Source organism: Terrapene carolina, unplaced genomic scaffold (genome assembly GCF_002925995.2).
Source record: "Terrapene carolina triunguis isolate 2854851 unplaced genomic scaffold, T_m_triunguis-2.0 Scaffold580, whole genome shotgun sequence".
NCBI lineage: Eukaryota > Metazoa > Chordata > Testudines > Emydidae > Terrapene > Terrapene triunguis.
The window spans coordinates 6,392,873-6,420,301 of NW_020664931.1; the positions used below are offsets into that span (position 1 = coordinate 6,392,873).

The following is a 27,429-nucleotide window of genomic DNA, read 5'->3' on the forward strand; positions in this document are numbered from 1 at the left end:
ATATTGAATTAATTCAACAGGAGTTCGTCTGGAAAAAAAACAGGCAGGAAGGAAACGAATGGCTCAAGATAAGCCTCTGCTGAGCAAACACATGAGAGTTGCTAAGGTACAATGCCAGAACCATTGTCTCTGGGGACTCTGGCTCCATCTTGTGCTGAGCCTGCAGGACGAGTTTTGATCAGAAGCTACAAAGCCTGGGAACACAGTAGAACAAGGGAACTATAGCATGGTTTAAAAGGGACTCTCTCTCAACGGAGGGGTGGTAGTTGTTGTTGCAGGGAACCAGATTGAGACATAGCACCTCACTGAAGGTATCTGAAGAAGTTAGGAATGCCCAGGTTACCACCAGAAGATGGTATGCCTTTAGATAAGATAGACATGTGTGTATGCTGTTTGTTGTTTTAAAATCCCTTTTCTCTAAAAGCTTTGTCCTTACGAATAAAATACACACAACTTCTGTTTTAAGAAGGCTGTGTAATCACTGTACATAACTGGTCACAGACTCCTGAAGGGAAGAACTACAGGTGCTCAAACTCAGTTGGACCTGCAGGATAAGAACAGTTGATACACGGTGTACTGTGGCCAGGCCCTGGGCTAGGAGTGGGAGAATTGTATGATTCCATTCCAGGATAGGTAAAGGCAAAAAATTTGACACCTGATGGGGAGCACTCAGAGAGTCCATAAAGGGGAGAGAAAGGAAGTTACCCTTGTAATCGTGACACTTATGGACATTGCTGACCATTTATTCCTGAATCATAACTAATTTTAGCTCACATAAATACAGATGGAATACTATCATCAAATGGACAAATTCTCTCTTAAGAAAAGTCTTGTACATTCAGAGACAATATTATAAAGTTATGGAGTCAATCCTCGCCCTCAGCTAAAAGTTTTAGGGTTGGGAATGGCAGAAAACGATGTGTTCTGCCTGCCTCTCCAGTTACTGCTGTTCACTTCACAGGGCCGGCTCCAGGCACCAGCTTAACAAGCAGGTGCTTGGGGCGGCCAAGGGAGAGGGGCAGCACCTGCTAGGAGCGAAGGACTTGCCGCTGAACTGCCGCCGCCAATCACGGCTTTTTTTTTTTTTTTTTTTCCCTTTCCGCCGCGGTTTGTGGTTTTTTTTTTTTTTTGCTTGGGGCGGCAGAAATGCTGGAGCCGGCCCTGTCACTTCAGCAGCTCTTTCAACAGTCCCACTACGTGAAAACAGAAGCAATTATACAATCATTGGAAGTTGTTTGGTAGTACTATTACAGATAATGGTACAAATTCTGTGTAGCCAAATGCAGTTAGATCTTGGAAGAACTGTTTTGTGATAGTTGTGATACAGTCCTTTTTGGAAATTGTGGCGTAAATGAATGTCTCTGACTTGAATCTTTTCTTCAGTGCAGAACTATGGCCTACAGGACATCCAAGCAAATAAACACATATGGGCCTGATTTTAATTGGCACTATGGCCCCTTTACACAAGCAATGGAAAGGGGCCATAAAGTGAGCTAAATTATGTTTGTATTTTAAGAGTTTCACAATTAATTATAAATGGCTTACCATTAATTTCCAAGCAGTTTATAATTATTAAGGTGATCCTTCTATCACATACTCACAAACACAATATATTAACTCTGCCTATCTCACTGACAGGCGCTTATTCTCGTTGCTGAAAGTAACTTCCATTACCTGATCTTGGGATTTCTTTTTCTTCTTCTTCTTGCCCCAACAACCTGAACTCTCTGCATCTTTGCCATTAGCATCACCACACAGTAACCCATCGAGTTCGTCTGTTCCCATCTGCTGTCCCTGAGATGTTTCTGCAGCGAGCCTGTATGAGAGGTTCCTCAAAATGCATACACAGTTTTCAACGGTCTAAAAGGGAGGAGAAAAAGAGAAAAAGGCTAAAAAACCTCTCCCTTTTTAGGTGTGTACATTGAACGGAGGAACGTAATCAATCTTTGCACATACATTTGTACAAAGATATTCTTTTCTGTTTGTTTCTAAGCACTCCCTAGACAATCACTGTTTGAAAGGTTTAGAAAACTTGGCAGGACCATAAAGCCTCTTTTTAGTGAGGAATAGAGCTCTGGACAATGTTTTTAAATAACATTGTTACTCTGGTTCTGAATTTCATGCTGAATTCAACATGAGAGAGTAGCAGAGGCAAAAATATGGTAAACAAGATCCACACAAGCACAGAATGCACACTGATTTCAGCCCCAGCTAGTAAAAAGAAAAATGATGCTATTATTTCTAACAGCATTTATTTCTTGTGTCATTCTATGAGAAGCAGTAGTGAGAAAACCTTAAGTGGTTCTGAGTTTTGGTTTGCAAGAGTACCCATAATTTAATATGCTTATAAACGATCTACCCCTCTGGAGTCTGCAATGTTTTTCCTGCTTCCACTCAAGTTGAAAATACCTTAGGAATAGTCCCTCTCTCTCATGGTATTTTGGCCTTTCTGTGTCTGATCCTACATGGAACCTGGAAATGGAGTGGGGCCCATTATAGAAAAAAAATGATGGGGAAAATTTAACAGAACTTCAAATCTCGAAAACAAATTTAGACTCATAGACTTTAAGGTCAGAAGGGACATTATGATCATCTAGTCTAACCTCCTGCACAATGCAGGCCACAGAATCTCACCCACCCACTCCTGTAACAAACTCCTAACCCAGGGGTTGGCAACGTTCGGCACGCGGCTCGCCAGGGTAAGCACCCTAGTGGGCCGGGCCAGTTTATTTACCTGCTGACGCGGCAGGTTTGGCCGATCGCGGCCCCCACTGGCCACGGTTCGCCGTTCCAGGCCAATGGGGGTGGTGGGAAGCCGCGGCCAGCACATCCCTCAGCCCGCGCCGCTTCCCGCCGCCCCCATTGGACCGGGATGGCGAACCGCGGCGAGTGGGGGCCGCGATCGGCTGAACCTGCCGCGTCAGCAGGTAAATAAACTGGCCCGGCCCGCTAGGGTGCTTACCCTGGCGAGCCGCGTGCTGAACGTTGCCGACCCCTGCCCTAACCTATGTCCGAGTTATTGAAGTCCTCAAATCGTGATTTAAAGACCTCAAGGTGCAGAGAATCCTCCAGCAGGTGACCCATGCCCCACGCTGCAGAGGAAGGCGAAAACCCTCCAAGGCCTCCCCCAATCTGATTTGGACTTTGGTTGAAGGCTAGTTCTTATTTTCTCTAATTTGGTTTGCCTGTGCCTAGTAAGAAAAAAATATGCCCTTCGTTTCTTGGGGGACTGAAAACATGGTTAACCTGCTTACCTTTCAAAGGAAACTGAAATGCTCTTTAAATAAATCAGTATATACAAAAATCTAAATCTTGGCTCCACCTCCGTGGAGGTGTACATGGGAGGGTGGTATAAACAGTGTAATTAGGGATACAATTAGTACTACTAGCAGCTACTTTGTGCCATTATTGAAATGTAGACTACATCCATTGTTTTTCTTAATCAGTTCTTTGCAGAGGATGCGTACCAACTGAGTAGCACGGGGTCCAGTTCCATGAGGGTTTGTTACACACTGTCATACATGGACGTTTGGGGGCAGGAGTGGGGCTGAAGTTCTGCAGGTCCCCTGGCCCTTCCTTTCCATAGAAGTAGGCTCTAGGACTGCAGAATTTACAGTCATCCTTGGCTGGTAATATAGGATACAGAATGGCTCTACTCCTGCTTAGTGGCCTTTAAGGAAGGACTCCCCCTTCAATTGCCCTGGTGGATTTATTATTTATTATTAAAATGATACTACACAAGTACTGCACAGCTGCTAGTTTTCTCTTGAGCCTTTTTCAGATGGTGATGCTAGTGGACGGGCTTCTTCACTAATCATTTCCATAAAAACGTTTACTAATGGTAAGTTAATTGTAGATTACCACAAGCATGCATAGAAGATTGCATGGAACATAGATTCTTTCATAGATTCCATATTTCTCTACTGAATCTATAGGAAAAGTCCACGCACTTTGCTCAGATTAGCAATCTGAAAATTCAAAAGGTACAGTTATAAGCACTTCACAGCATGCATGAACTGTGAAATGTACTTGAAACTAATATTAGATACAATTGGCATTTCTGTGTTAGTGCTTGCAACCACGGTGCTGAAATGTGAAATAATCAATAACATGTCACAGAATTTAAAACACTTCCCTTCCCCGTAACACTGATTTCACAATCACAATTTTTAATTAGCAATTATTTGGAGTTCTTTTAATTATTAAGTAGAACTATTAAGTCGTACCTTTCATCTCTGAAGAATTGTGATCATCTCCTAGTTACTGTACATATAAAGTGAAACAAGTATTTTGTAGGGCTGTCAAGTGATTAAAAAAATTAATTGCGATTAATCGCACTGTTAAACAATAATAGAATACCATTTATTTAAATATTTTTGGATGTTTTCTACATTTTCAAATATATTGATTTCAATTACAACACAGAATACAAAGTGTACAGTGCTCACTTTATATTTATTTTTATTACAAACATTTGCACTGTAAAAAAACAAAAATAAATAGTATTTTTCAGTTCCCCCACTACAAGTACTGCAGTGCAATCTCTTTATCATGAAAGTTGAACTTACAAATGTAGAATTATGTACAAAAAAAATCTGCATTCAAAAATAAAACAATGTAAAACTTTAGAGCCTACACATCCACTCAGTCCTAATTCTTGTTCAGCCAATCCCTCACACAAACAAGTGTGTTTACATTTGCAGGAGATAATGCTGCCCACTTCTTGTTTACAGTGTCACCTGAAAATGAGAACAGGTGTTCGCATAGCACTGTTGTAGCCAGTGTCACAAGATATGTACATGCTAGATGCGCTAAAGTTTCATATGTCTCTTCATGCTTCAACCACCATTCCAGAGGACATGTGCCCATGCTGCTGCTGCTGCTTGATAATGATCCAAAGCAGTATGGATCGATGCATGTTCATTTTCATCATCTGAGTCAGATGCTGCCAGCAGAAGGTTTACTTTCTTTTTTGGTGGTTCGGGTTCTGTAGTTTCTGCATCAGAGTGTTGCTCTTTTAAGACTTCTGAAAGCATGCTCCATACCTCATCCCTCTCAGATTTTGGAAGGCACTTCAGATTCTTAAGCCTTGGGTTGAATGCTGTAGCTATCTTTAGAAATTTGACATTGGTACCTTCTTTGCATTTTGTCAAATTTGCAATGAAAGTGTTTTTAAAACGAACAACATGTGCTGGGTCATCATCCGAGATTGCTATAACATGAAATATATGGCAGAATGCGAGTAAAACAGAGCAAGAGACATACAATTCTCCCCCAACGAGTTCAGTAACAAATTAATTAATGCATTATTTTTTTAACGAGCGTTGTCAGCATGGAATGGTGGCCGAACCATGAAGGGGCATATGAATGTTTAGCACATCTGGCATGTAAATACCTTGCAATGCTGGCTACAAAAGTGCCATGCGAACGCCTGTTCTCACTTTCAGGTAACACTGTAATTAAGAAGCGGGAAGCATTATCTCCCATAAACGTAAACAAACTTGTTTGTCTGAGCAATTGGCTGAACAAGAAGTAGGACTGAGTGGACTTGTAGGCTCTAAAGTTTTACACGGTTTTGTTTTTGAGTGCAGTTCTGTAACAAAAACAAAATCTACATTTGTAAGTTGCATTTTCATGATAAAGAGATTATAGTACAGTACTTGTATGAGGTGAATTGAAAATACAATTTCTTTAGTTTATCATTTTTACAGTGCAAACATTTGTAATAAAAATAGTAATATAAAGTGAGCACTGTATACTTTGTATTCTGTGTTGTAATTGAATATTTTTGAAAATGTAGAAAAATATCCAAAAATATTTAATACATTTCAATTGGTATTCTATTGTTTAACAGTGAGATTAAAACTGTGATTAATCACAATTAATTTTTTTGAGTTAATCGCGTGAGTTAACTGCGATTAATCAACAACCCTAGTATTTTGGTGCCAGCCTATAGTGGCTGGTATTAAAAAAAATACCACTCACAAATATTTATCACATAGGTGTATCCACAATTCACTTTCTATTTAGAATATGAAATAACACTGGTAACTGTGTAGTATCTGTTTGCAAATGTTGACTTGTAATGGCAACCACTGTACTTCCTCATGGTCCACCTCATAAAAACCAGTGCATAGCTGTTAGTGTAGCTCATAAACAGATGGCACAGATAAATTTGCAGATTTGTGTGTGGGAGTGTGCACAGAGCTTGATGCATTGGTGCCTTTCTCAAGCCAGTTTCATTTATTTTTTCCTAATAATTTAACAAAAGAGGAGAGAGAGAGAGAGAGAAAAAGAGAACACACTATACAGTACATATGCAAATACAATTCCAGAGCAGTCATATAGAGTATATGGAAACACTGCTCAACAGAAAGAAAGTCAAAGAGATTAAGGGCCAAATTCTGCCCTGCTCATGTACCCAGTGCAATCACCAAATATATTTTTAAATCTCCTTTTTTATTCCTTGCTTTTCCACTTCTAAAAAGACAAAGATGACAAACCTTGCTATCAATTTCACTGCTCCCAAGAGCAGACTGAATCACGTACAGCAATGCATCAGTAAGTCCATCACACTCCCTCATTCTTCTGCGGGCCTCCTCTCCAGCAGAGCTGACATTCCTACAAGACAACGGTAAGGAGAATCAATTTTTTCCCAACTTTGTCATTCGCTTTCTGTAGCAAAATATTCTCATCATTAACACCAATGATTAACACCTCTTGTACTTCCTATATCATTGTTTCAGATGAGCAAGTAATGAGAATGGTTGTGAACGAGGTAAGGAAACAACATAGACGGGAACAAATTAGAAACAGTTGGTCATCTTAGATGATTTTAGAGCTGGAAGGATGCCAATCTTAGGTACATTCTGTACCATTCCTGGATTGAAAGTATCTAAGCCTACTAAAATTTGTGGAGGGATTGTTCTTTTCTCTTAGGAGTGAGTTTTATTTTATTTTTTCAGGAAAATGTTTTTAACCTCCTCCTCAACCCCACGCCCTTTTTTACAAACTTTGAAAAGTTTGGAGGGTTTTCAAAAGCCTAAAGAAATCTGTTGGGGTTGCAAAGAGCATCTTCAATAGCGAGGGCTCTTCACCCTCCTGAATAGTGTAACCTAGAATAAAAATATTATCAAAGCACAATGTGAAACAGCTGGTATTCCTCAGGAATGGTAATCTGTTGCTTTCATCCTCTCTTTTTATTTTTCATTTTACACCAATGTTTGCTTCTCTCTCTCTCATTTTGAGAGACCATTAATGCATCAGTCTTGTTCACTAAAAATTGTTCTACATTGAGATATATAAAACAGCAACTCATTATAATATTTTTTTGTTTATTTTGTGCTTGTGCCTGAAGGCTTCTGAATCCGTTTTACACAAAGATAACTAAAACTACCCAATGGCACTATGGCCTAATACTCAAACAAATATTATTATTAATATAAACTAGCATAACATATATGTGTGTGTATAGCAAATTAATACTTGACAACACCAGCTGACAAAAATCACATTCAGATTTGCACAAATGTGTGTAATTGATCACAGAATAATAGAAATGTACAGCTGTAAGGGACTTCGACAGCTCACCTCGTCCATCCCCCCACACTGAGGCAGGAGCAAGTAAACCTAGACCATCCCTGACAAATATTTTGTCTAGCCTGTTCTTAAAAAAACTCCAGTGATGGATATTCTACAACATCCCTAGGTAAGCTATTCCAGTACTTAACTACCCTTATAGTTAGGAAGTTTTTCCTAATATCTAACCTGAAACTCCCTTGCTAAAGATTAAGCCATTACTTCTTGTGCTACCTGCAGTGGACATGGAGAACAGTTGATCACTGTCCTCTTTATAACAGCCCTTAACATATTTGAAGACTTATCAGGTTCCTACTCAGACTTCTTTTCTCAAGACTAATATGGCCACTTTTTAAACCTTTCCTCATAGGTCAGGTTTTCTAAACCCTTTCATAATTTTTGTTGCTTTCCTCTGGGCTGTCTCCAATTTGTCCACATTTTTCTAACGCATGATGCGCAAAACTTGACACAGTACTCCAGCTGAGGCCTCACCAGTGCCAAGTAGAATGGAACAATTATCTCCTGTGTCTTACAGTTGACACTTCTGTTTAATGCACCCAGAATGGCATTTTCTTTTTTTGAGCTGCATCATATTGTGATGGTGCAGAGCCTTTCAGCTCCTCTTGCTTGGTAGGGACAAGGGTCTTAGTGTTGTGGTGGTATATGACAACTCTTCTTTCACTACTCCCCATAACATTGGTACCCCTGCCCGCACCAAGGGAGAGGAGATGGAAAACCCCACACCATCCCTATGTACTTTCATTCTGTATTATAGAAATGGAGAGCGAGTTGCTTGCTCTTCTCCTTGTGTAAAGCTGTAGAGTGCTCTCTCCCTCCAAACCGTTTTCAATCCACTTTATCTTCCTTCCTATTATAAAATAGGGGAAGAGGAGACAAAAATTCCAGAGAGGAGAGAATGGATTTAAATAGGAGAGATTGAGAGGATGGAAGAGTCTGAGGGATAGATTTCCCTTGTCATCTTTCCCAGCTTTGCCCATTCTTTCATCCTCTCTCTCTTTCTTCTGAAAGTCAGTTCTGCATTATTATTGATAATTCTACCATTTCCCTCTAATAATGGACCAATACAGTTGCCAGGATTTTTTTGTTCCTAATATATTTTAAAAGCTCCATCTTATTGTCCTTAAGTCTGCTGGCCATATATTTCTCCTTGTGTCCCTTGGCTTCCCTTATCAATTTTCTACAATTCCTAACTTCTGATTTATACTCATTACTATCGAATTCCCCTCTCTTTTATCTGTTTATATATTATTTTTTTACAACTGCCTTCACTTTCCCTCTAAACCAGGCTGTTTTTTAACTAGTTCAAACTTCTTCCTCAGTTGTGGGATTGTGGTTTTTTGGACATCGAGTAAGGTGTTCTTAAATAATTCCCAATTATCATTCACATTTTTCTGATTAAATACTTCCTCCCAGCTGATTTGACTTATATTTGTTTTCAGCTTTATGAAATTGGCTCTATTAAAGCACCAAGTATATATATTACTGATCTGAACTTTAATCTATTTGCACATTATAAATGTGAACATGTCATGGTCACTTGCACCCAAGATACCATTAACTTTTAGTTCTGTGATCTGGTCCTCTTTATTTGTTAGGGAAAGGTCTAATATAGCTGCAACACTTTTTAAGTTAGAAATTGTCATCTATAATGTTTAGAAATTCCAAGAATATTTTAGTACTAGTAGCATGAGACTGCCAGCATATGTCACTCAAACTGAATTCCCCCATGATCATGCAGGATTTCCCCCCCTACTACTATTGTGGGTAGTTGTGTAAGGAAGCAGTGTTCCTATTCTGTTGTGTGACATGGAGGTCTATAGCTAACACCAGCTAATAACCCTTCTTGTGCTTTATCTGTCAGGACATTGATCCATAATCATATAAGATCATTTTATTCTGAGTTATCAGTGACTCGGAAACAGGTAATGCCATTTTTGATGTAGAATGCCACTCTCCCTCCCCTTTTGCTCACTCACACTTTCCTAAATAGGTTATAACCATTGATTTTTAACATTCCAAAGAAGAGCATAATCCTCAATAGTAACGCTTTAAGCAAAGAGGAACAGCCAGTTTCACATGCATAGCCAGCAAACACTCTGAGGACCATCAGTAGACCAACAGTTGATGACAGTTTGACAGCTATTGATTTGAAGTTTTTGTATAATACCCCTAGAATACAACCTTGAGTTCCAATTGCTTAACTCTAGGTAGTCAGTGCAGCCTGTATATACATAGTAAACTGGGTACATGTAGCTTTCATTACTAAACATTTTACAGCAATACAGTAATATATTCTGGTCATTAGCTATATACTTTTTGGTTCATTTGAGGGTCCCATGGCACTGAGGCCTAAGCCAACCGATAAAAATAAAAGTTCTGCAATACCCTACAATCTTAAATAATACAAACAAAAGGTGTGTGTGCGGTAGAGAGACATAACACAGAGACTCAACTTCACTACTAGTTAGTAATGAAAGAAACATATTTATCTAAAACAATACTATTTATGACTTCTGACTGTTAGATTTTAGTGCCTATAAAATCATTCTAGTTTAGTAACACCACTTAATAAGACGAAACTTGATTATCTCAAATAGGTGTAGTACCTCACATAATTCTTGGCTGCAATTTTGAGTGAGTAGAGTGATAATTGAATGCTTCTCTGTCACTTTAAGTTGATAGGAAAATGCAACATATTGTATGACTATACTAAATTCACTAAAAGAAGGAGTTTTACAAAAAAAGAAGCTTTCCTATTATGCATTCACAATATCATGGACATCATCATTCCCTTTTGTTATTTTTTCTCCTCAGTTTTTCAGGCTAGTAATAGTCTGCCAAATATTGCCGGTGTTTCTAGTAATCACTACTGAGGATATAAACATGTTTAATCAGAGCCTTTGGGCCAAATTGTCTGCTGGTGTAAACTGGCTATTGAGATCAATGGAGGAAGGCCAATTTACATCACCAGCAAATTTGGTCCCGTAGCTTTACCACTTAACTATTAATCTTACTTTCAGTGCATACTGTAATTAAATAAACGCCACCCAGTTAAATATGGCTAAAGTTCTTGGGTCTTGATCTTTCCATCAAATGCCCTCACAGAGTAATTTGGTTTTTATTATTCAGCCATACTTTTCATTTTCAAAGCGTCAGAGCAATTAACCTACCAAGTCAAGCACTCAACAGGTGGTTTTCATTACAGTGCTTCTGCATGTCCAATCTTTAGGCTAAATGAGCTGCTCTTAATGACTGTGCTGTGTGATCTGCAAGTCAATTGAATGCCAACCTTCCACCTACTTCCTGGCCCATTTAAACAGGCCTTGAAGGGAGAATTGGTGGAAAGAACCGAACATCCACTACTGTATGTAATTAATCCCATACAAGAAGTCTTTCCCATCTTTGTGGCAATAAACATTTTCTGCAGAAAGTATATTGTATCTGAAAGAAAAAAATGCTTCTGAAAAGGCAACAAATTGTATTATACCTTCTCATTTCAAAGGAAAACCTCTCTTCTTAATACATAGAACTAAAAACAGCATGGTTACTAGAACCATTTTATACTGTGTTGTTGGTGGTGTTTTGTTTTTTTTTTAAAAACACTTCCCTATCAAACCCCTGGCTTGACACTTCATGTCTCGGGCATGTCATGTTTTGTTGTATCAAAGTCACCTCACTTACGAATGTAATGCCATGCTCAGTAGTTGGTCCTGCTTTGAGCAGTGGGTTGGACTAGATAACCTCCTGAGGTCCCTTCCAACTCTGATATTCTATGATTCTATGATCACTCAGAGCATATTATCTTTAACCCAGTGCCTGCAGGAAGTGAGTTAACTTGTCTGCAGTGCTCATTAATGGTGTTAATGGTGGGAGATGAGTTAACATAACACAACTCATACCAACGGAGAAGTTCCTGGGGATCAGAGCAGGAAGGTTGCGAGTTAGGGTTGCCAACTTTCTATCGCACAAAACCGAGCACCGTTGCCCTGGCCCTGCCCCTGCCCCTGCCCCATGCTTTCTCCAGGGCCCCGCCCCTGCTCACTCCATCTTCCCCTCCCTCTATCGCTCACTCTCCCCCCCACCCTCACTCACTTGCTTATTTTTACCAGGCTTGGGCACAGGAGGGGGTGAGAGCTCTGGCTGGGGGTGTGGGCTGCAGGGTGAGCCCAGAAATGAGGGGTTCAGGGTGTGGGAGAGGGCTCTGGGTTGGGGTAGGAGTGCGGGGGAGGGTGTGGGCTCCGGGAGGACGTTTGGGTGTGGAAGGGGGCTCCAGGATGGGGCAGGGGGTTAGGGTGCAGGCTCTGGGCAGTGCTTACTTCAGGGGATCCCTGGAAGCAGTGACATGTCCCTTGGTGCCTACACATTGCGGTGGCCTCTGCGTGCAGGTGCCGCCCCCGCAGTTCCCACTGGCTGCAATTCCTGGCCAATAGGATCTGCGGCGCTGGCGCATGGGGTGGGGGCAGCATGTCGAGCCCTCATGGCCACCCCTACGCCTAGGAGCTGGAGGGACATGTTGTCGCTTCAGGGAGCCACACGCTGCCAGGTAGGGAGCCTGCCAGCCCACCAACTGGACTTTTAACGGCCTGGTTAGCAGCGCTGACTGGAGCCACCAGGGTCCCTTTTCAACTGGACTTTCCGGCTGAAAACCAGACACCTGGCAACCCTATTGGGAGTGGAATGTTTTCGGGATTCAAGGAAGGAAGGAAGAGTTGAAAAGATAAAGAGATTAAAGAGGAGGGAGAGGAGAACACTCAGAGAGGAAAGTGTAAGAATGTAAAGAAATGGGAAAGAAAGGAGGAACAGGAGGTTCAGGAGACTGACTCCATCCCTAAGAGAAAGGAAGACAACATAGGAGGGAAAGGAGTAGGGCTGAAGGAAATATTAAACAATCCGTTTTTCCTGTGACTAGTTGGAGTCAAAAATATATATTTTCAGAAGTATTTATGAGTGGAATCATTTGCTGTTTTCCTTGGTGAACACAGCTTTTCTTAGCCAAACTAGTAAAACTCTACATTTTCAGTAAGGCCAATCCCATGTGTTCAAAAGTCATGAGTCAAGGCCCCTAAAAATCAGGAGAGTGGCTTAAAAAGCAAGGAGATTTTAAATAAAAATAAATATTGGGTTCTTTTTATTTGTCTTCTGGTCTTTAAGTGTACTTGGGTCACATCTTCAAGTTTTTCTCTATCCATAGGGGATAGAAGCTTTCATTTAAAAAACAAAGTAAGCTTAGATTCTCACAAAATCAGTGTGCTTCAACAGCTGGAACTTTAAGAAAAACACCAAATATTGCAAGACTCACAATAAAATGGCAAGAGAGCTGGCAACACTGCATTTCTGAATTTCTATAATTTTTTTCCCCAGTGGGAAATGGAAAAAAAAAGCATTTTGAGAGTATATTGTAAACATAACGATAGAAACACACACACACTTCATCCAGTTTTATCAGAGTTCTCTAATGTGTCATTAAGTACACACATTGTGATAGAATTTCTTTTATTATTCTGAACTATTCCTAAAAGATCGGTATCACACTCAGTACTGAATATCTTCAGTGATGATGATTCCATTATTTAACTGGTTTTTAGCTAGAAATTTTCCTAATATTTAATTTAATGTTCCCAGAATGAATCTCCTTTGACATCTCTGCTCCTAATCTGTCCCTGAACATTTCCTGTGTCTCTACAGTACCCAGAGTAGTTCTGCCACAGCCAGAATTCCTGGTTTCCAATATGAGAATCTTCTTTGAAAATGTATCACAGGCCTTTGCTGAAATACTCTGTCTACTGTTTTCCCCAGTTTGTTGATCACACATAATTTATTTTTGATTAACCCCCTGCAACCTAATATTTATTAGATTATTTTCTTCTAGATGCTTACAAATAGGCTCGATTAGATGCTCTTAATTGCCTTCCTCTACTGTTGGTGCTTGATTAATTGTTCTAGCAGTTTCTCAGGTATTAAAATTCAGTTTATACTTGTTCATAATTTCCAGGGTCTCCTTTTCTTCCCTATTTTAAAGATGAATCCTATATTTGCCCCTAGCCAGTCCCATGGGAATTCATCATCTGTCTTCCATGATTTCCACCAACATAAAACTATTCAGCAGTAAGAAAAATAATGCCCTTTTAATTTTTCATGGCTGGTACATGTCTCTTTCAGAAGAGGTTTGTACTTCACCTGCATTTATAGGAATGATAGAAAAGGAACTGGCAAAATGCTTTAATTAGTTCAGGGATAAACTGAGAATAAAGGGACACTATTCTATTTGACGGAGAATATAATTCAGTAGATGTAAAAATATTGTGAAAATGGATAGGGACTCCTATGCAGCTGAGACCTTACTGAGCAATAAACTGAATTTCACCTTTGAATTTCATTTCCCAACAGTGCCAAAGAATTTTTAGTTTTGTAAGAAAACAAATGTCTCTGCTTGGGCCAAAATTTTAAAAACTACAACAGATGAGAAAAAATAATCTTCTCCTTCCTCATCTGAAACTATTGAATAGGAATTTTGTCCTCTTTACTTTATGCATGAAATTTTTGCAGCACTCTCTGGTGTACTTGACCTTGTTTTAGCCTATGAGCAAATAGTACTAACAAATGACAATAAAAACTCTTGGTTTTGACAGCTTTCTCCCCTTGGCTTACTCCTAACGTGGTTCATGTAAATTTCAAGAATACACTTACGCTTCTCTCTACACTGTCAGAAATATTTGGAATGCCTGATTTGATTACGATAAAAGCAGGACTCCAGAACTTAACATGGGATCAAAACTCATTTTCATCCAGAGTCCAACTTTTACCCTGAACTGTGTAATGCTAGCAGACATGTCCTAGCTACAGAAGATACATTTGTCTCTAGACTAATATGAAATGACCAGCGCATCAACTAAAATTAACAGTTAAAAACAAATATCTGACATGGTACATTTTCTGAAACAAAAGCACTGTTCATTTATTGGAAAATAAAATCCGACTCTGAGTCACTGAAAAATCCTTCCTTAGTTGGGCCCTTTTTTCCTTTGCCCAATCTTAGGACCCTCTTTGAGTTAGAAAAGATTTCAGAAAAACAAAATTCTGGCTCACACTTTGTTCAATGATGTATTCTGTTTTCTCATAGGGCCAGTCTGTGACTCCCTTCCTCTCCCAGATAGTCCTATTAGCATCACTGGGACGACTCCAGAGAGTCACTGCTCACCAATGTAATAAGGGATTCAGAATCTGGCCCACAGGGGGCTCTTGGAAGTTTTCTCTGGAAGAATGCTGCTTTGATAGCTGCTGTGTAAACCTCCAGAGGCAGAAAACTAAAAGATCCGAAGGTCATTTTTGTCTGGATCTGTAATTTGTCTGCCACTAGTGGGTCTTGGATCCCAATATGTCTGATTGTTGTCTAGGTGATGTCTTAATTGCTACTTAAAAACAGAAAATACTAAAGAAAACAGAATAAATATAAATTTTGATATTGAAATAAGTATTTTTAAAACTATATTTTCCTGTTAATTTTTAGGCATGTACCTTTCTAGCAGAGCAGTATCTGATTATACCTATAGATCATTTGGATTAAGAGCTACCCATACTTTTGCAAAGCAGTATTCAGGGTTTCAGTCACACAAATTCAGTTGAAGACAATGAGAGTCATGCAGTTAAAAATACTGTGCCATACTCTGGCCATTCTTCCTTTAGGACTGCATTTTAAAAAGTTGCACCTGTGCTGCATGTATAAACTGGCAACTGTACACCTAACTGGACACACAATGATATTTGTACATAACATAATGGTTTGAAATGGTATCTTTTAAGAGCATAAACATTACTGCAAACTGGAATGAGATCCCTAACTCATGGGTGCACAGAAATAAGTGGGCATCTGCATAAACATGAAAGTGCATATTATTATAAATGAATAATAACTTTAGAGTCTGCCTTTGAGGATCTCAAGGCACTGTACAAATGTTAATGAATACGAAGCTTTTCGTATTCTGAGGCAAGCTGGATAAATTCTGTGCCAAGGTCCCCTGCCTTTTGTGGCTCTGTGGTACTGAATTCTGTGCCAGACCTGGAATTCTACTTTAGCGTCAAGAAAATTCAGAAATAGCTGTTTTAATTGATTTAAATATGAAAATAAATAATGCAATCAGTACCATATCCTGGGGCTTATTTTACAAGAAAGAACTAGATATATGTTATGCCATGCCCAAATTTTTACTATGCAGCTTGCTGTGTATTTTTTGTATTGACAATGCATACTTCATTGAAGACGCGATCAATATGATAAGGGGGAAGATTTCACAGCTGGGTGGTGCAATTTGCAGTTTTTCTTACTTCAGAAGCAGTGGGAGGCAGTTTGGATTTTTGGCATTGAGAAGGCAGCTTTTGGTCATGAAGGAGGGGACACATTGACTTTTCCCTCACCCTAGTGGACAAATGTGGAGGCACCTTGACTTTTGTGGGGGAGGAAGATCTGAACTACTGGATAACACCAAGATATATAGTAACTTCTCACTTAAAGTCGTCCTGGTTAACATTGTTTCGTTGTTACGTTGCTGATCTATTAGGGAACATGCTTGTTTAAAGTTGTGCAATGCTCCCTTATAACGTCATTTGGCAGCTGCCTGCTTTGTCCACTGCTTGCAGGAAGAGCAGCCTGTTGCAGCTAGCTGGTGGGGGCTTGGAATCAGGGTGGGCCAGCAGCCCCCCTATCAGCTCCCCGCTCCCCTAAGTTCCCTATGCGGCAGCCACCCAGCAGGCTATCAATTGCCGGCAGTTCAGCTGTCCCCCCCCCACTGCCATGTGCTGCTCCTGCCCTCTGCCTTGGAGCTGCTCCCGGGAGCCTCCGGCTTGCTGTGTGGAGGGGGGGAGGGGGGATGAGGGGGGATGATGTCAGAGTGTCCCCCTCCCCCCTGCTCCTGAACCCCGCTTACCCCATCTCCATGGTGGGGGCAGACACGAGAGGGCTCAGGATGGAGGGAGATTGCTGGCAGCAGCTGCTGTCTCAACTTGCTGATCTACTTACAGGGGCGGCTCTATGTTTTTCGTCGCCCCAAGCACGGCAGGCAGGTGGCTTTCGGCGGCGCGCCTGCGGGCGATCTGCTGGTAACGCGGATTCGGCAGCATGCCTGTGGGAGGTCCGCTGGTGCCGCGCCATCGGCGTCCCCGCCGCCGAATTGTCGCCAAAGCTGCGGGACCGGTGGACCTCTCGCAGGCATGCCGCTGAAAGCCGCCTGCCTGCCACCCTCACAGTGACCGGCAGGCCACCACCCGCGTCTTGCCGCCCCAGGCACGCGTTTGCTGCGCTGGTGCCTGGAGCTGCCCCCTCTACTTAACAAGGCAGTGTACTTAGAGTAGGGTCAGCATCTAAGGGGGCAATGCACATCTCTTTCTCTCTCACACACAAGGTGTGTGTCTCTGTCTCTGTCTGCCATGCTGTCTCCCCTCCCTCCATTTGTGCTGCCTTGTAGAGTGTGAGGCTACATTAACAATAATGGGTTAACCCTTGAGGGCTCATCTGTTTTAGTTCATCATTTAGCAGTAAGGTTTTCCCTGGGAAATATCCCACCCTCTTCCACCCTCTGACTTCACCACCTCAACCAAGCGTCACAATCATCATTGCTGTGTACAGTATTAAATTGTTTGTTTAAAATTTATATTGTGTGTAGATATATATATAATATAGTCTTTTGTCTGGTGAAAAAAATTTCCCTGGAACATAACCCCCCCAATTTACATTAATTCTTATGGGGAAATTGGATTCGCTTAACACTGTTTTGCTTAAAGTTGCATTTTTCAGGAACATACCATAACTACAAAGTTAAACGAGGAGTTACTGTACATGACAGCAAAAAGCTGCTCCTATTATCATCAGTCCTAATAGCGGGCATTGCATCCAACAGTGACAAAATAAACACATTAGTTAAATTGTTCTGCTGAAATAGTTAATAATGTTGACATTTAAATGCTTATCATTAGGTTGGCGAACCAATACCCTCACAAAATTACTACTGAGACCGGTTGCTTCCATAATCATTAAAACACCACTTTGTTAGTTTATGTTTAGTTTTTGGACCAGAAACAAAATAACAAAATCACTTTTGTGAAATGAAAACTTTCATTGTAGCACACAGTTCTGCAGAAGTAAATACTGCTTTTGCCAGCTCATAGAAAACACAGGGCCCTGATTAGTCTTCACAATAACCTGTGTTCTCCACCTAATCAAGCACTTAATCAGGCACTTAAACTTAGTCAATCTAGTTGCATGTGTCTCAAAGTAAGACTTAGTTAAAAGCATTATTATTAATGCTTTTCTCTCCATTCCTTACAAATCAAATTACTGAGCAATAGATATTTGATTTTCACCTCACAGTGACAAGGTTTGTTGCATTAATTTTACATTAAAATTTAAAGGCAATCACCAAAAAGATCACAAACTACGCTTGGGGCAGCCAGGGGGCTCCGCACACTGTCCCTGCCCCAAGCATTGGCTCTGCAGCTCCCATTGGCCAGGAACAACAGCAATTAGGGGCTGTGTAGGCGATGCCTATGGACAGGGCAGCGTGAAGCTGCCTGGCCGCGGCTCCATGTAGGATCCGGAAGCGGGACATGCCACTGCTTCCGGGAGCTGCTTGAAGTAAGCACCACCGGGAGCCTACACCCCTGTCCCCGCTCCCACGCCGCAACCCCCTGCCCCAGCCCTGATCCCCCTCCTGCCCGCCAACCCCCCCGGTCCCAGCCCAGAGCACTCTCCTGCACCCCAAACCCCTCATCCCCAGCCCCACCCCAGAGCCCGCATCCCCAGCCAGAGCCCTCATTCCCCCACACCCCAACCCCCTGCCCCAGCCCTGGTCCCCCTCCTGCCCTCCAAACCCCTCAGTCCCAGCCTGGAGCACTCTCCTGCACCCCAATTCCCTCATCCTCAGCTCCACACCAGAGCCCGCACCCTGAGAGGGAGCCCTCACCCCCCACCACACCCCAACCCCCTGCTCCAGCCGAGAGCCCTCATTTATGGTCCCAACCTGGAACCTGCACCCCCCCGCCCAGAGCCCGTACCCCCTCCCACAACCCACTCCCCTGCCTCAGTCCGGAGCCTCCCCCTATACTCTGAACCCCTTGGCTCCACCCCCCAGCCCAGAGCCCCCTCCTGCACCCCAAACCCCTCATCCTTGGGCAAGTGAGTGAGGGTGAGGAGAGGTGGAGTAGGGGTGGGGCCTTGGAGGAAGAGTGGGGCAGGGGCAGGGCAGGGGTGTTCAGTTTTGTGAGAGTAGAAAGTTGGCAACCCTACACACACACTGAATACACTCACACACAGTTAAAGACTATATGAAACAGATAAAGTTCCAACAAACAAATGCACCTTTATCCACAACAAAACCGTTCAAAAATCCTTGTTCAAAGAACTAATGCATTGTTACTCTTTCAGAACCTCTACCTAAAAATATGGGACCTAGGGTGTCTTTTAAATCTAGAGCTGCCCTGGTGGGATAGGGTGGGGGAGAAGCAGAGGAAAGAGCTGTGCGCGTGTGTTATCACTGAAGTGGCAGTCACAGGCCTTATGCCTGACCAATACTGAAGGAGCAGAAGAATGCTTTCAGGGGTATGTAGTGTGCGTGCGCACTTTGGAGTGGTTCCTATTACTCTTTTTTGGAGATATTACATACTCTCCCAGTTCTAGGCTTGGGCCACCAGTTATTACTCATGCAGGGGTGTGACTTTTATCCCTGCTCTCTTTAATATGTGCAGTGTCTGAAGGCATTCTATTACTTTCCCATAACTTGCTCTCAAAGAGCATAAGTAATGGGATCCTGGCTTTCCCCCGTTCAGGTGCACAAAGAGGAGGCAGATGTAAAGACTCCCTTGCCTCCTTCTTCCATTAATGGCACACCTGTGCTGGGGCAGCCATAATCAATCCTGGCTCCAATTTCACAGTCAAAGCAGAAGTAGCAGAAGTTTTGCTTATATAAATACAACAAATTCCCCCTGAACAGTTGGGCTAACATGTTGTGATCTATAGACCTTATTTTTTGGGGGGGAGGGTAGAAACAGCCCACAAATACACCACATGACAGCGAATCCAGTCTACATGCCTGCATGTGATGAAGACAATGATCATGGAGGAAAAGTCTATGATTGGAGGAAAAAAGATTATTGCTTCCAAGAATTCGGCTATCCTTGACCACCGCTGAAATATGTTTAGCTCATTGTCAAAAATGATTCCAAGTTGTGGATCCTATCAGCTTGTTAGGGATAGCCAGGACTTTGACTGCCTGATTCTCAAGATGCTTTCCCTTAATTACAAAGCAGTTCCTCTCTCGTGTCTGAGCTTCAACCATCGGCCGTACAACCACTCTGCAATCTCAGCCACACAAGAAAGCAGTGTCAACATGGAGTCCTGCTCCAAAGAGATAGTAAAACTACCTCAGATTACATCATCTTGCCAGTTCTCAAAATGGCTTCATATGCATATTGCAAGATGGTGAGGTAATCCATATGGGAATGCTCTTCAGGCCAGTAAGTGATTGTTCATCATCACTTCTTGAAACCAGCCAATAAGAAGTGAATGGAACAAATCTAGAGCAACTTTGTCTACCCTACCTTGCCCATACCATAGGATCAATAATTCCTTGTGATCAAAGCTGCTGACAGTGTAATGTTGCTGACCAAAAAAACCCTGTAACCTTTTGGCTTCAGCTGCATTTAAGGTAGACCTTTATTCACTACCACATTTCTTTTGGGTTAAAAGGGTTATTAGCATAACACTGAAAAGAGCTTGCTGAAGCCATATTCAAAGTGCAAGAGACAGCAGAAGGAAGACGTGTTAATGATCCAGAACCAGTGTGATCAGTGTGCAATGGAGACCACACAAAATTTTCCCTGAATTTTGCAGTATGTCATCTCCTCTTGCATGGGTCACTATCCTCTCATGCTCAACATCCAATAACTGGTTGTCAGCCTTTACTCCCAAGCTTTCTCTATTACCTCTGATACACAATTCAGCTGATAGCATCACCCATTTTCTTTGCCCCCTAGCTCTGTAACCCAGGAGTGATATTTAACTTAACCCTTCCTTTTCTTCTCTTACAGTGAGGTCATGGCTTCCCCCCCCCCCCCATCACAAAAATCTGTACCTTCCTGTCTATTCCAATGCCTAATCAATGCTCAAAACCATATTTCTTTATCATTTTGACCACATCACACACAAAATGGTTCTCCATTAAAAAGCACATCAAATTCAAACATCTCATCCTTGCCTTTAAAACCCTACATCATGCAGACCCTGCCTACATAGCAGACTTTGCCTCCTTTCCATTCCTCATGCCCTTTCCACTATATCTATTATGCTTGACTTCCCTTGATAGCCCTTTCCCTTCCATCACAAAAAAAAACCTGTTTGCCACGCTACCACACTTGCCTCAATCAAATCTCCAATAAAAACTCACTCCTGCTGCTTCACCTTCATATGGTAAAGGAAGACAGGTTACAAAAAAATTAAACATCAATGTGTGCAAACCTTTCTGAGTAATCATATTGTCTTGTTATTGTCACCCTTGTTCTTTCTATCCCTTTCCCACCTTTTGTCCGCTTATCATCCTCAGTTGCAGTATTATGTAGAATTTAGATTAGATGCCCTTTGGCGCAAGGTCCACATCACACTTGTTGTGAGACACATAGTACATTTCTGGATAATCAAAAAACAGCCACCACCACCACCCTACCCCCCAAAACAAACAAACAAACAAACAAACAAAACCTATTAACTATAAAAGAGAAGAGGAATTTAGGATCTCAAATGTTGAGATAAAGCTGAGAAATAGTGGTGGTAGTTTTATTTTGCTTATTGAACAGGTGGATCTTGTAAAGTGACACTCCATCAAAATGACAGCTGCGTAAATTGAGTACCTCATGTTCCAGTCCTTGTACTTGAAATACCTGTTTATTCAGACAAGGAGTGGCCCCAGAAGTCTAACATGATCATAACTAATAAGGCATCTGTCTGGTTTGTGTTAGATTATGTTTATGGGACTTGCCCTGCAAAAGGTGGCATTAGTCTATAGATTATTAATGATCATTAAAATCACCCATATTGCCTTTACTTTATTTAATTTAATCAATCACATTTTTAACATGCCTGTTATATTGGCTCTATTTACTAGCTTCCAGAAAAACGTGATCACAGTATAGTAAATGAGAAACATCCTTTGAATCTACTTAGAAAAAGAAGCCCTAGCCTTTTTCTACCACCATTTTATAAAATGACTGATGGATTTAAAACATGGGAGCACTTCTGTATTTCTGTGCAAGCTATTTTGGAGACAGTCGATTAAAGATATATGGTTTCATGGTATTTTACCATGCCAAGGTTCTTATTAATACTAAGAATCTCTTGCCATGCTAATCATTGACTTCAGTACAGCTCTGCTGTAGTTAAAGTTAAACAGTGCTTTCCGTGTAAAGGTCAAGTATTCTAAGTGTTCTAAAATCCACATGCTTACTTGGATTGTCTTGAATTTATTATTCCTCATGTGGGTTTGCGGTAGGATTAGTGGTCCACATTTTGGGTCATTTGAGGAATGGAGTCAGAAGATAGAACGCCCTACCCCTGCCCCAAAAAGAGCATTTCAGAAAATCAACTGGTTCTTCTGTTTTTGTGCACACATCTGATGCTCACACTAGGGCCCCCAACTGATCTCAGTCATTCAACACTGATCCCAGCTAGTGCATGGCACCTCTGTCCCTCTGGGGAAGCAATACTGAAAACAAATTGTTGATCTTAAGAGTTTAGATCTCTAGAACAGCCAAAACACAGAAACCAAATAAATTGAAATGTGCGTGTGCAGCAAGACAAGAGGAAGAGAGATTCCAGGTAGCTTATTGTCACAGTAGCTGGGTGGTTCATGGGGACATGCTGTGGTCACTGAACCTGACTAGGGCACTATGCACCCTACCCTTGGCAGAAATCTGAGAATGAGCTGTAGGCATGTTTCTACTACCAGCCTTTTTTTTATAAGTTTTTATACTTTTGGGAAATGTGCCTTGCTAATTTGTAAAGCTAACTTAGAAGGGGCTATAACTATTCTTTGGAAGATAATAAATTACACATGCTCTGTGCAGATATGTGAGAATGATTTCTGGACATTATGCTTTTTTTCCCACCTGGAGGATTATAAAAGAAGAGCATCAGCATTGATTAATCAGTTAGTAATGATTAACTACAGGGAAGATGAGAAAGACAAGGTAGGTTTGGTAATATTTTTTATTGGACCAACTTCTGTTGGTGGAAAGGACAAACTTTTGAACTTCCCCGAGCTCTTCCTCAGGTCTGGAGAGAGTAACCAGAGTACCCCAGCTAAATATAAGGCAGGACAGATCGTTAAGCATAAGGAGCACACACGTTGTAGGAGACCACTTAAAATTAAATGGGAAGTTAAAGGCAGGCTGTACTGTGTGTTACAAATTGTTGTAATGAGCCATAAAACCAGTTAAGTGCATGGTTTTTAGGTTCCAGCAGAATTATGAATTTAAGTTCCTAGGTTTGTCTTTTGAAGGTGTTGTGCAGGTTTCCTTTCAGGATGAGTACTGAGAGGTCAGATATGGATTAATCACTTTGTGAAAAATGTCCACACATGGCTGATAGGGTGTTTTTGACTTTATAATTTTTCTGAGTGAGTTTATTTGAGACTGTAGTGATTGTATGGTTTCACCCATGTAGTTGTTGCTGGGACATTTGATGCGGTGGATGAGGTGCACCACATGTTGTGATAGGCACGTGTAGGATTCATGGATCTAGAAAGGTGTGTTGTGGAGGATGTTGATGATTGTATTAATGGAGATATGTCTGCAGGTTTTGAATCAGTTGTTTTGGCAGGGTCTGGTGCCACTTTGAGTTGGTGTGGGGAGCTTACTTCTGATGATGAGTTTGGTGAAGTTGGGGGTTGTCTGAAGGCCAGAACTAGGGGGTCATGAAATATTTCTTTTAGGATGTGGTTTCCCATCAAATATGGGTTGTAATTGTTTAATGATACTCTGTATGGGTTCTAGTGTGGGGGAGTAGGTGACAACTAGGTCTGTGGAGTCAGTGGCTTTTTTTCTGTAGTGAAGCATGTTTTCCAGGGTATTTGGGTGGCCCGCTCCATGAGGTGATCTACTTCTCTCATTGAGTGCCCTTATTTAGTGAAGGTGTCTTTAAGTGTGTTTAGGTATGTATCCCAGACTTTTTCTTCAGAGCAAATTCTGTGGTATCTGAGTGCCTGGTTGTGGGTAACAGATTTCTTGGTGTGTCTGGAGGGGCTCCTGGATCTGTAGAGGTACATGTGGTGTTCTGTGGGTTTCTTGGTACAGTCTGAGGGTTCCATCACTGAATCTGATCATGGCATCCAGGAAGTTGATGCTGATGTGGGAGTGTTCTAGAAAGAGTTTGATGGATAGGTGGTGGTTGTTGAAGTTGTGGAAATTTGTGAGAAAGTTTAGGTCATCTGTCCAGAGGATGAAAATAACATTGACGTGTCTCAGGTATATTATTGGTTTTATGGTGCATTTTCCCAGAATTTTTCCAAGTGGCCCACAAAGAGGCTGGTATATTGGGGTGCCATGTGTAGCCAGACACGCCCCCCCAATTAAGTCTTTCAAGTGTAGTCTGTACAGTTTCCTGTTATGCTGTTACAAAACCACAAACAGAGACGGAAGTTCCCCATGATGTTAGATGCTTGCTTAAAGCTGCATTGTTCTATATTACCAATTGTATTCATGCGTATGAATATGTAATCAATTAATGTAAGAAATGAGTGAGATAGTGAATGACAGCCAATGGCAAAACAAAGAAGCAAACATCGCCTTTTATGGAATCATGGTATTATCTTGGTGGCGATATAAATCTTGAGCCGGGTGGCCAGGACAGTTACCAACAAGGAAATGTAACAGCACGCTAAACTCGGGACTGGACCGGAAGCAGTAGAGCCCTTCTGCGGAGCCGAAGGGACTCCGGGGACTCTCGTCACCCCACGTTCAATCTCTGGACAGTTGTCACCAGGCAAGCCTCAGCCATCAAAATTGAAACTAACATCCGCCCCTGCAGATGTGTTGTGTGTGTGAGTATAATTGTGCAAATAAGGGAAACAATAAATCAACTCTCAGTGCTGCTCTAGTTCACCCTTTGTTTGTAGTTATGTCTTGGCTGGTTTCAAGAACGGATAATACTACGCTACTACACGTCTGATCCCAAAGTTTGGACAAATTATTGTTAAATGTAAAGTTGGTGTGGGTGAGGATGAAATGGATGAGTTTGGTAATGTGTTTGGGATGGCAGGCAGGAAGCAATGCTGTCATGGTGAGGGATATTTGTGTATAGGGAAATGACATCCAAAGTGGCAGGGATGGTGTTCTGGGAAATGTTGCTAAAGTTACAGAGTTTCTGGAGGAAGTCAGTAGCATCGTGGAGGAAACTGGCCCTTTGTGTGGAGAGTGGTTTGAGGATGGTTTCTATGAGTCCCGATATTCCTTCAGTAAGAGTACTGTGGCCAGATATCATGGGTCTACCTGGATTCTCTTGTTTGTGTATTTTGGGAAGCACGTAAAAGGTCCATAGGGTGGGTGCATGGAGGAAGAGGGTATAGAAATTTTCTTGTAATTATTTGGGCATGGATTTGATAACGGTATCCTTAAATTCTTGTGTGGTGTGGGGTTTTCTTTGAGTTCTTTATAGTAGGTGGTGTCAGAGAGTTTTCAGTTAGCCTCGTTGATGTAGTCATCTCAACTAAGGACTACTATGGTGACCTCTTTGTCTACTGGTTTGATCACCATCTGGTGGCTGGATTTCAGGGGCTGCATAGCTATCCACTTAGCAGTGGAGAGATTATGGTAGATGTAATGGTTGCTGAGGTTTCACTGTCAACTTTTTTCTGAAGCAATCAATGTGTGGTTTCATCCACTGAGGGGTGTCCAGTCAGCAGATTCTTTTTTCTCATGACTGTCAGTGGGGATGTGGTAGTTGGAGAAGGTGTCATTTTTGTTGTGAAATAATTCCTCAAGGTGGAGTTGGTGGAAGATACTTCTGGTTTCCGACATGTTAGGGCACGTCTTCACTACCCGCCGGATTGGCGGGTAGCAATCAATCTATTGGGGATCGACTTCAAATCGATCCCCGATGGCTCTGCCGTCGACTCCAGAAATCCACCGCGGCAAGAGGCGGAAGCGGAGTCGACGGCGGCGCGGCAGCGGTCGACTCGCCGCCGTCCTCACAGCCAGGTAAGTCGACCGAAAATACGCAACTTCCGCTATGCTATTCACGTAGCTGAAGTTGCGTATCTTAGGTCGAACCCCCGCCTCCCGTAGTGTAGACCTAGCCTAAGTGTGATATCAGGTTCTGTGGTGGAGCAGATGTTCAGACCCCTGTAGAATACAGATACTTCAGTTCGGTTTAAGGTAGTCTTGATAGGTTGATGAAGTTGAGGTGTCATTTGGTGTCCACATGATTGGGTCTTTGTGTTAGGGTTTTCCCGGCGAGAAAGATGAAAAACATTTAGGATAATGTAATCATTTTTCCTGAACAATGGAACTCAGGCTGCTTAAAGTCAGGGAGTTCCAGATACCCAGCCCCCTAACATGAGCTGCTCATATATTTTAGATTCGTATAACTTTTTTGGTGCAGATATAGTGAATATGGGAGGTGGGGAGTGTCAGAGCAGTGAGTGGGAAAGTGGGCGTGTGTGGGAGCAATGATGGGATATAGGAGTTAGAGAGTTTGGGGAGGGGAATTACAGAGTGGGGGGTTTGAGAGAAGGAGGAATTTGGGGCACTGGGATAAATGGGGATAGGTGGTAGGGGAGGAGAGAGGTGCTGAGGGGCTCAGTCTAGGGGAAAGGTGCACCAGAAGAATTATTTCAGAAAAATTCGGTGGGGGGGGGCAAGTTGTGTCAGTATCCTAGCCTCCACCCTCCTGCTGAGGTCATGGTTGCTCATGGGGGACTAGTGGGCCAGTCTCATCCCGGAGAAGGGTTGGGAGATGATGGGTTGGTCCTATCTCAGGGAGCAGGGGGGCAGAGGGGTGTCCACCAACAGCCAACCTAGGGGGCAAGAACTAAGAGGCCCAGGCAGCCGGTGCTGCTACCTGTCCAGCTGCTGGGGAGAAGGGATGGTGCTGACAATGCCATGATTAGGACCCTTGGCCCAGCTTGCCTCACACCGGCCCCCACGGATCTGGGGACACTACAGCACTATCAGACAAGCAGTTATGAAAACCAGGTGGGGGGCAACTGCCTTCCCTGTCACATAGCAAATGATGCTCCTGGGGTGGGGATTGGGGGAGTGGGAGGGAAGGGATGGGAAACGGTAATGGGACACATGGGGATGGATGGCAGGGGGAGTGAAGGGCAGTTAGGGGTGAGGGGCTGTCAACTCCACATTCTCCTTCCCTATGTGTTCACCAGCATTGGGGAGGGAAGCTGCCCCTCTAGGGTATCTAAGCCCCTGCCCACCATGAGTGTGTTAGGATTGGGGAGCCCTGCCACTTTAAGTGGCTCCGTTGACAGTCCCCATGGCAAAATGATAGCCTTGTGCTCTTCTCCAGAAATAATTTAATGCTGAAACTGGGTATACTTGGTCTCTCAAGGTACACATGCAACTCTTGTCATTTCTCAGTAACAGCTCTGACAAATTGTTCCAGCTAAGCCCTCCACCAGTCAATACAGCTTCACCTAACAGAGAGACGAGTGCACACAGATAAACACTGAAATTTAAATCTGTGGAGCATGACACAAGCAATGGCACATTCTTTTAGAACCACCTCATTTCTACTCGTTATGGCACCGCCCTTACTGAACCCCTCCCAGGGGCTATTGCCAACTC

At 42.3% G+C, this 27,429-nt stretch overlaps 1 protein-coding gene across 1 annotated transcript in view; it reads right to left on the reverse strand.

Annotated features, from left to right (window-relative positions):
• The window catches only part of CTNND2 (catenin delta 2), a 731,680-nt gene that overhangs the window by 136,644 nt on the left and 567,607 nt on the right, over positions 1–27,429 (reverse strand). The window contains exons 11-12 of the mRNA XM_029913318.1: positions 6,504–6,621; positions 1,675–1,860 (exon numbers count right to left, since the gene is read on the reverse strand). Of these exons, the coding sequence (XP_029769178.1) occupies positions 1,675–1,860; positions 6,504–6,621 (304 nt within the window). The remainder of the gene's footprint in view (positions 1–1,674; positions 1,861–6,503; positions 6,622–27,429) is intronic.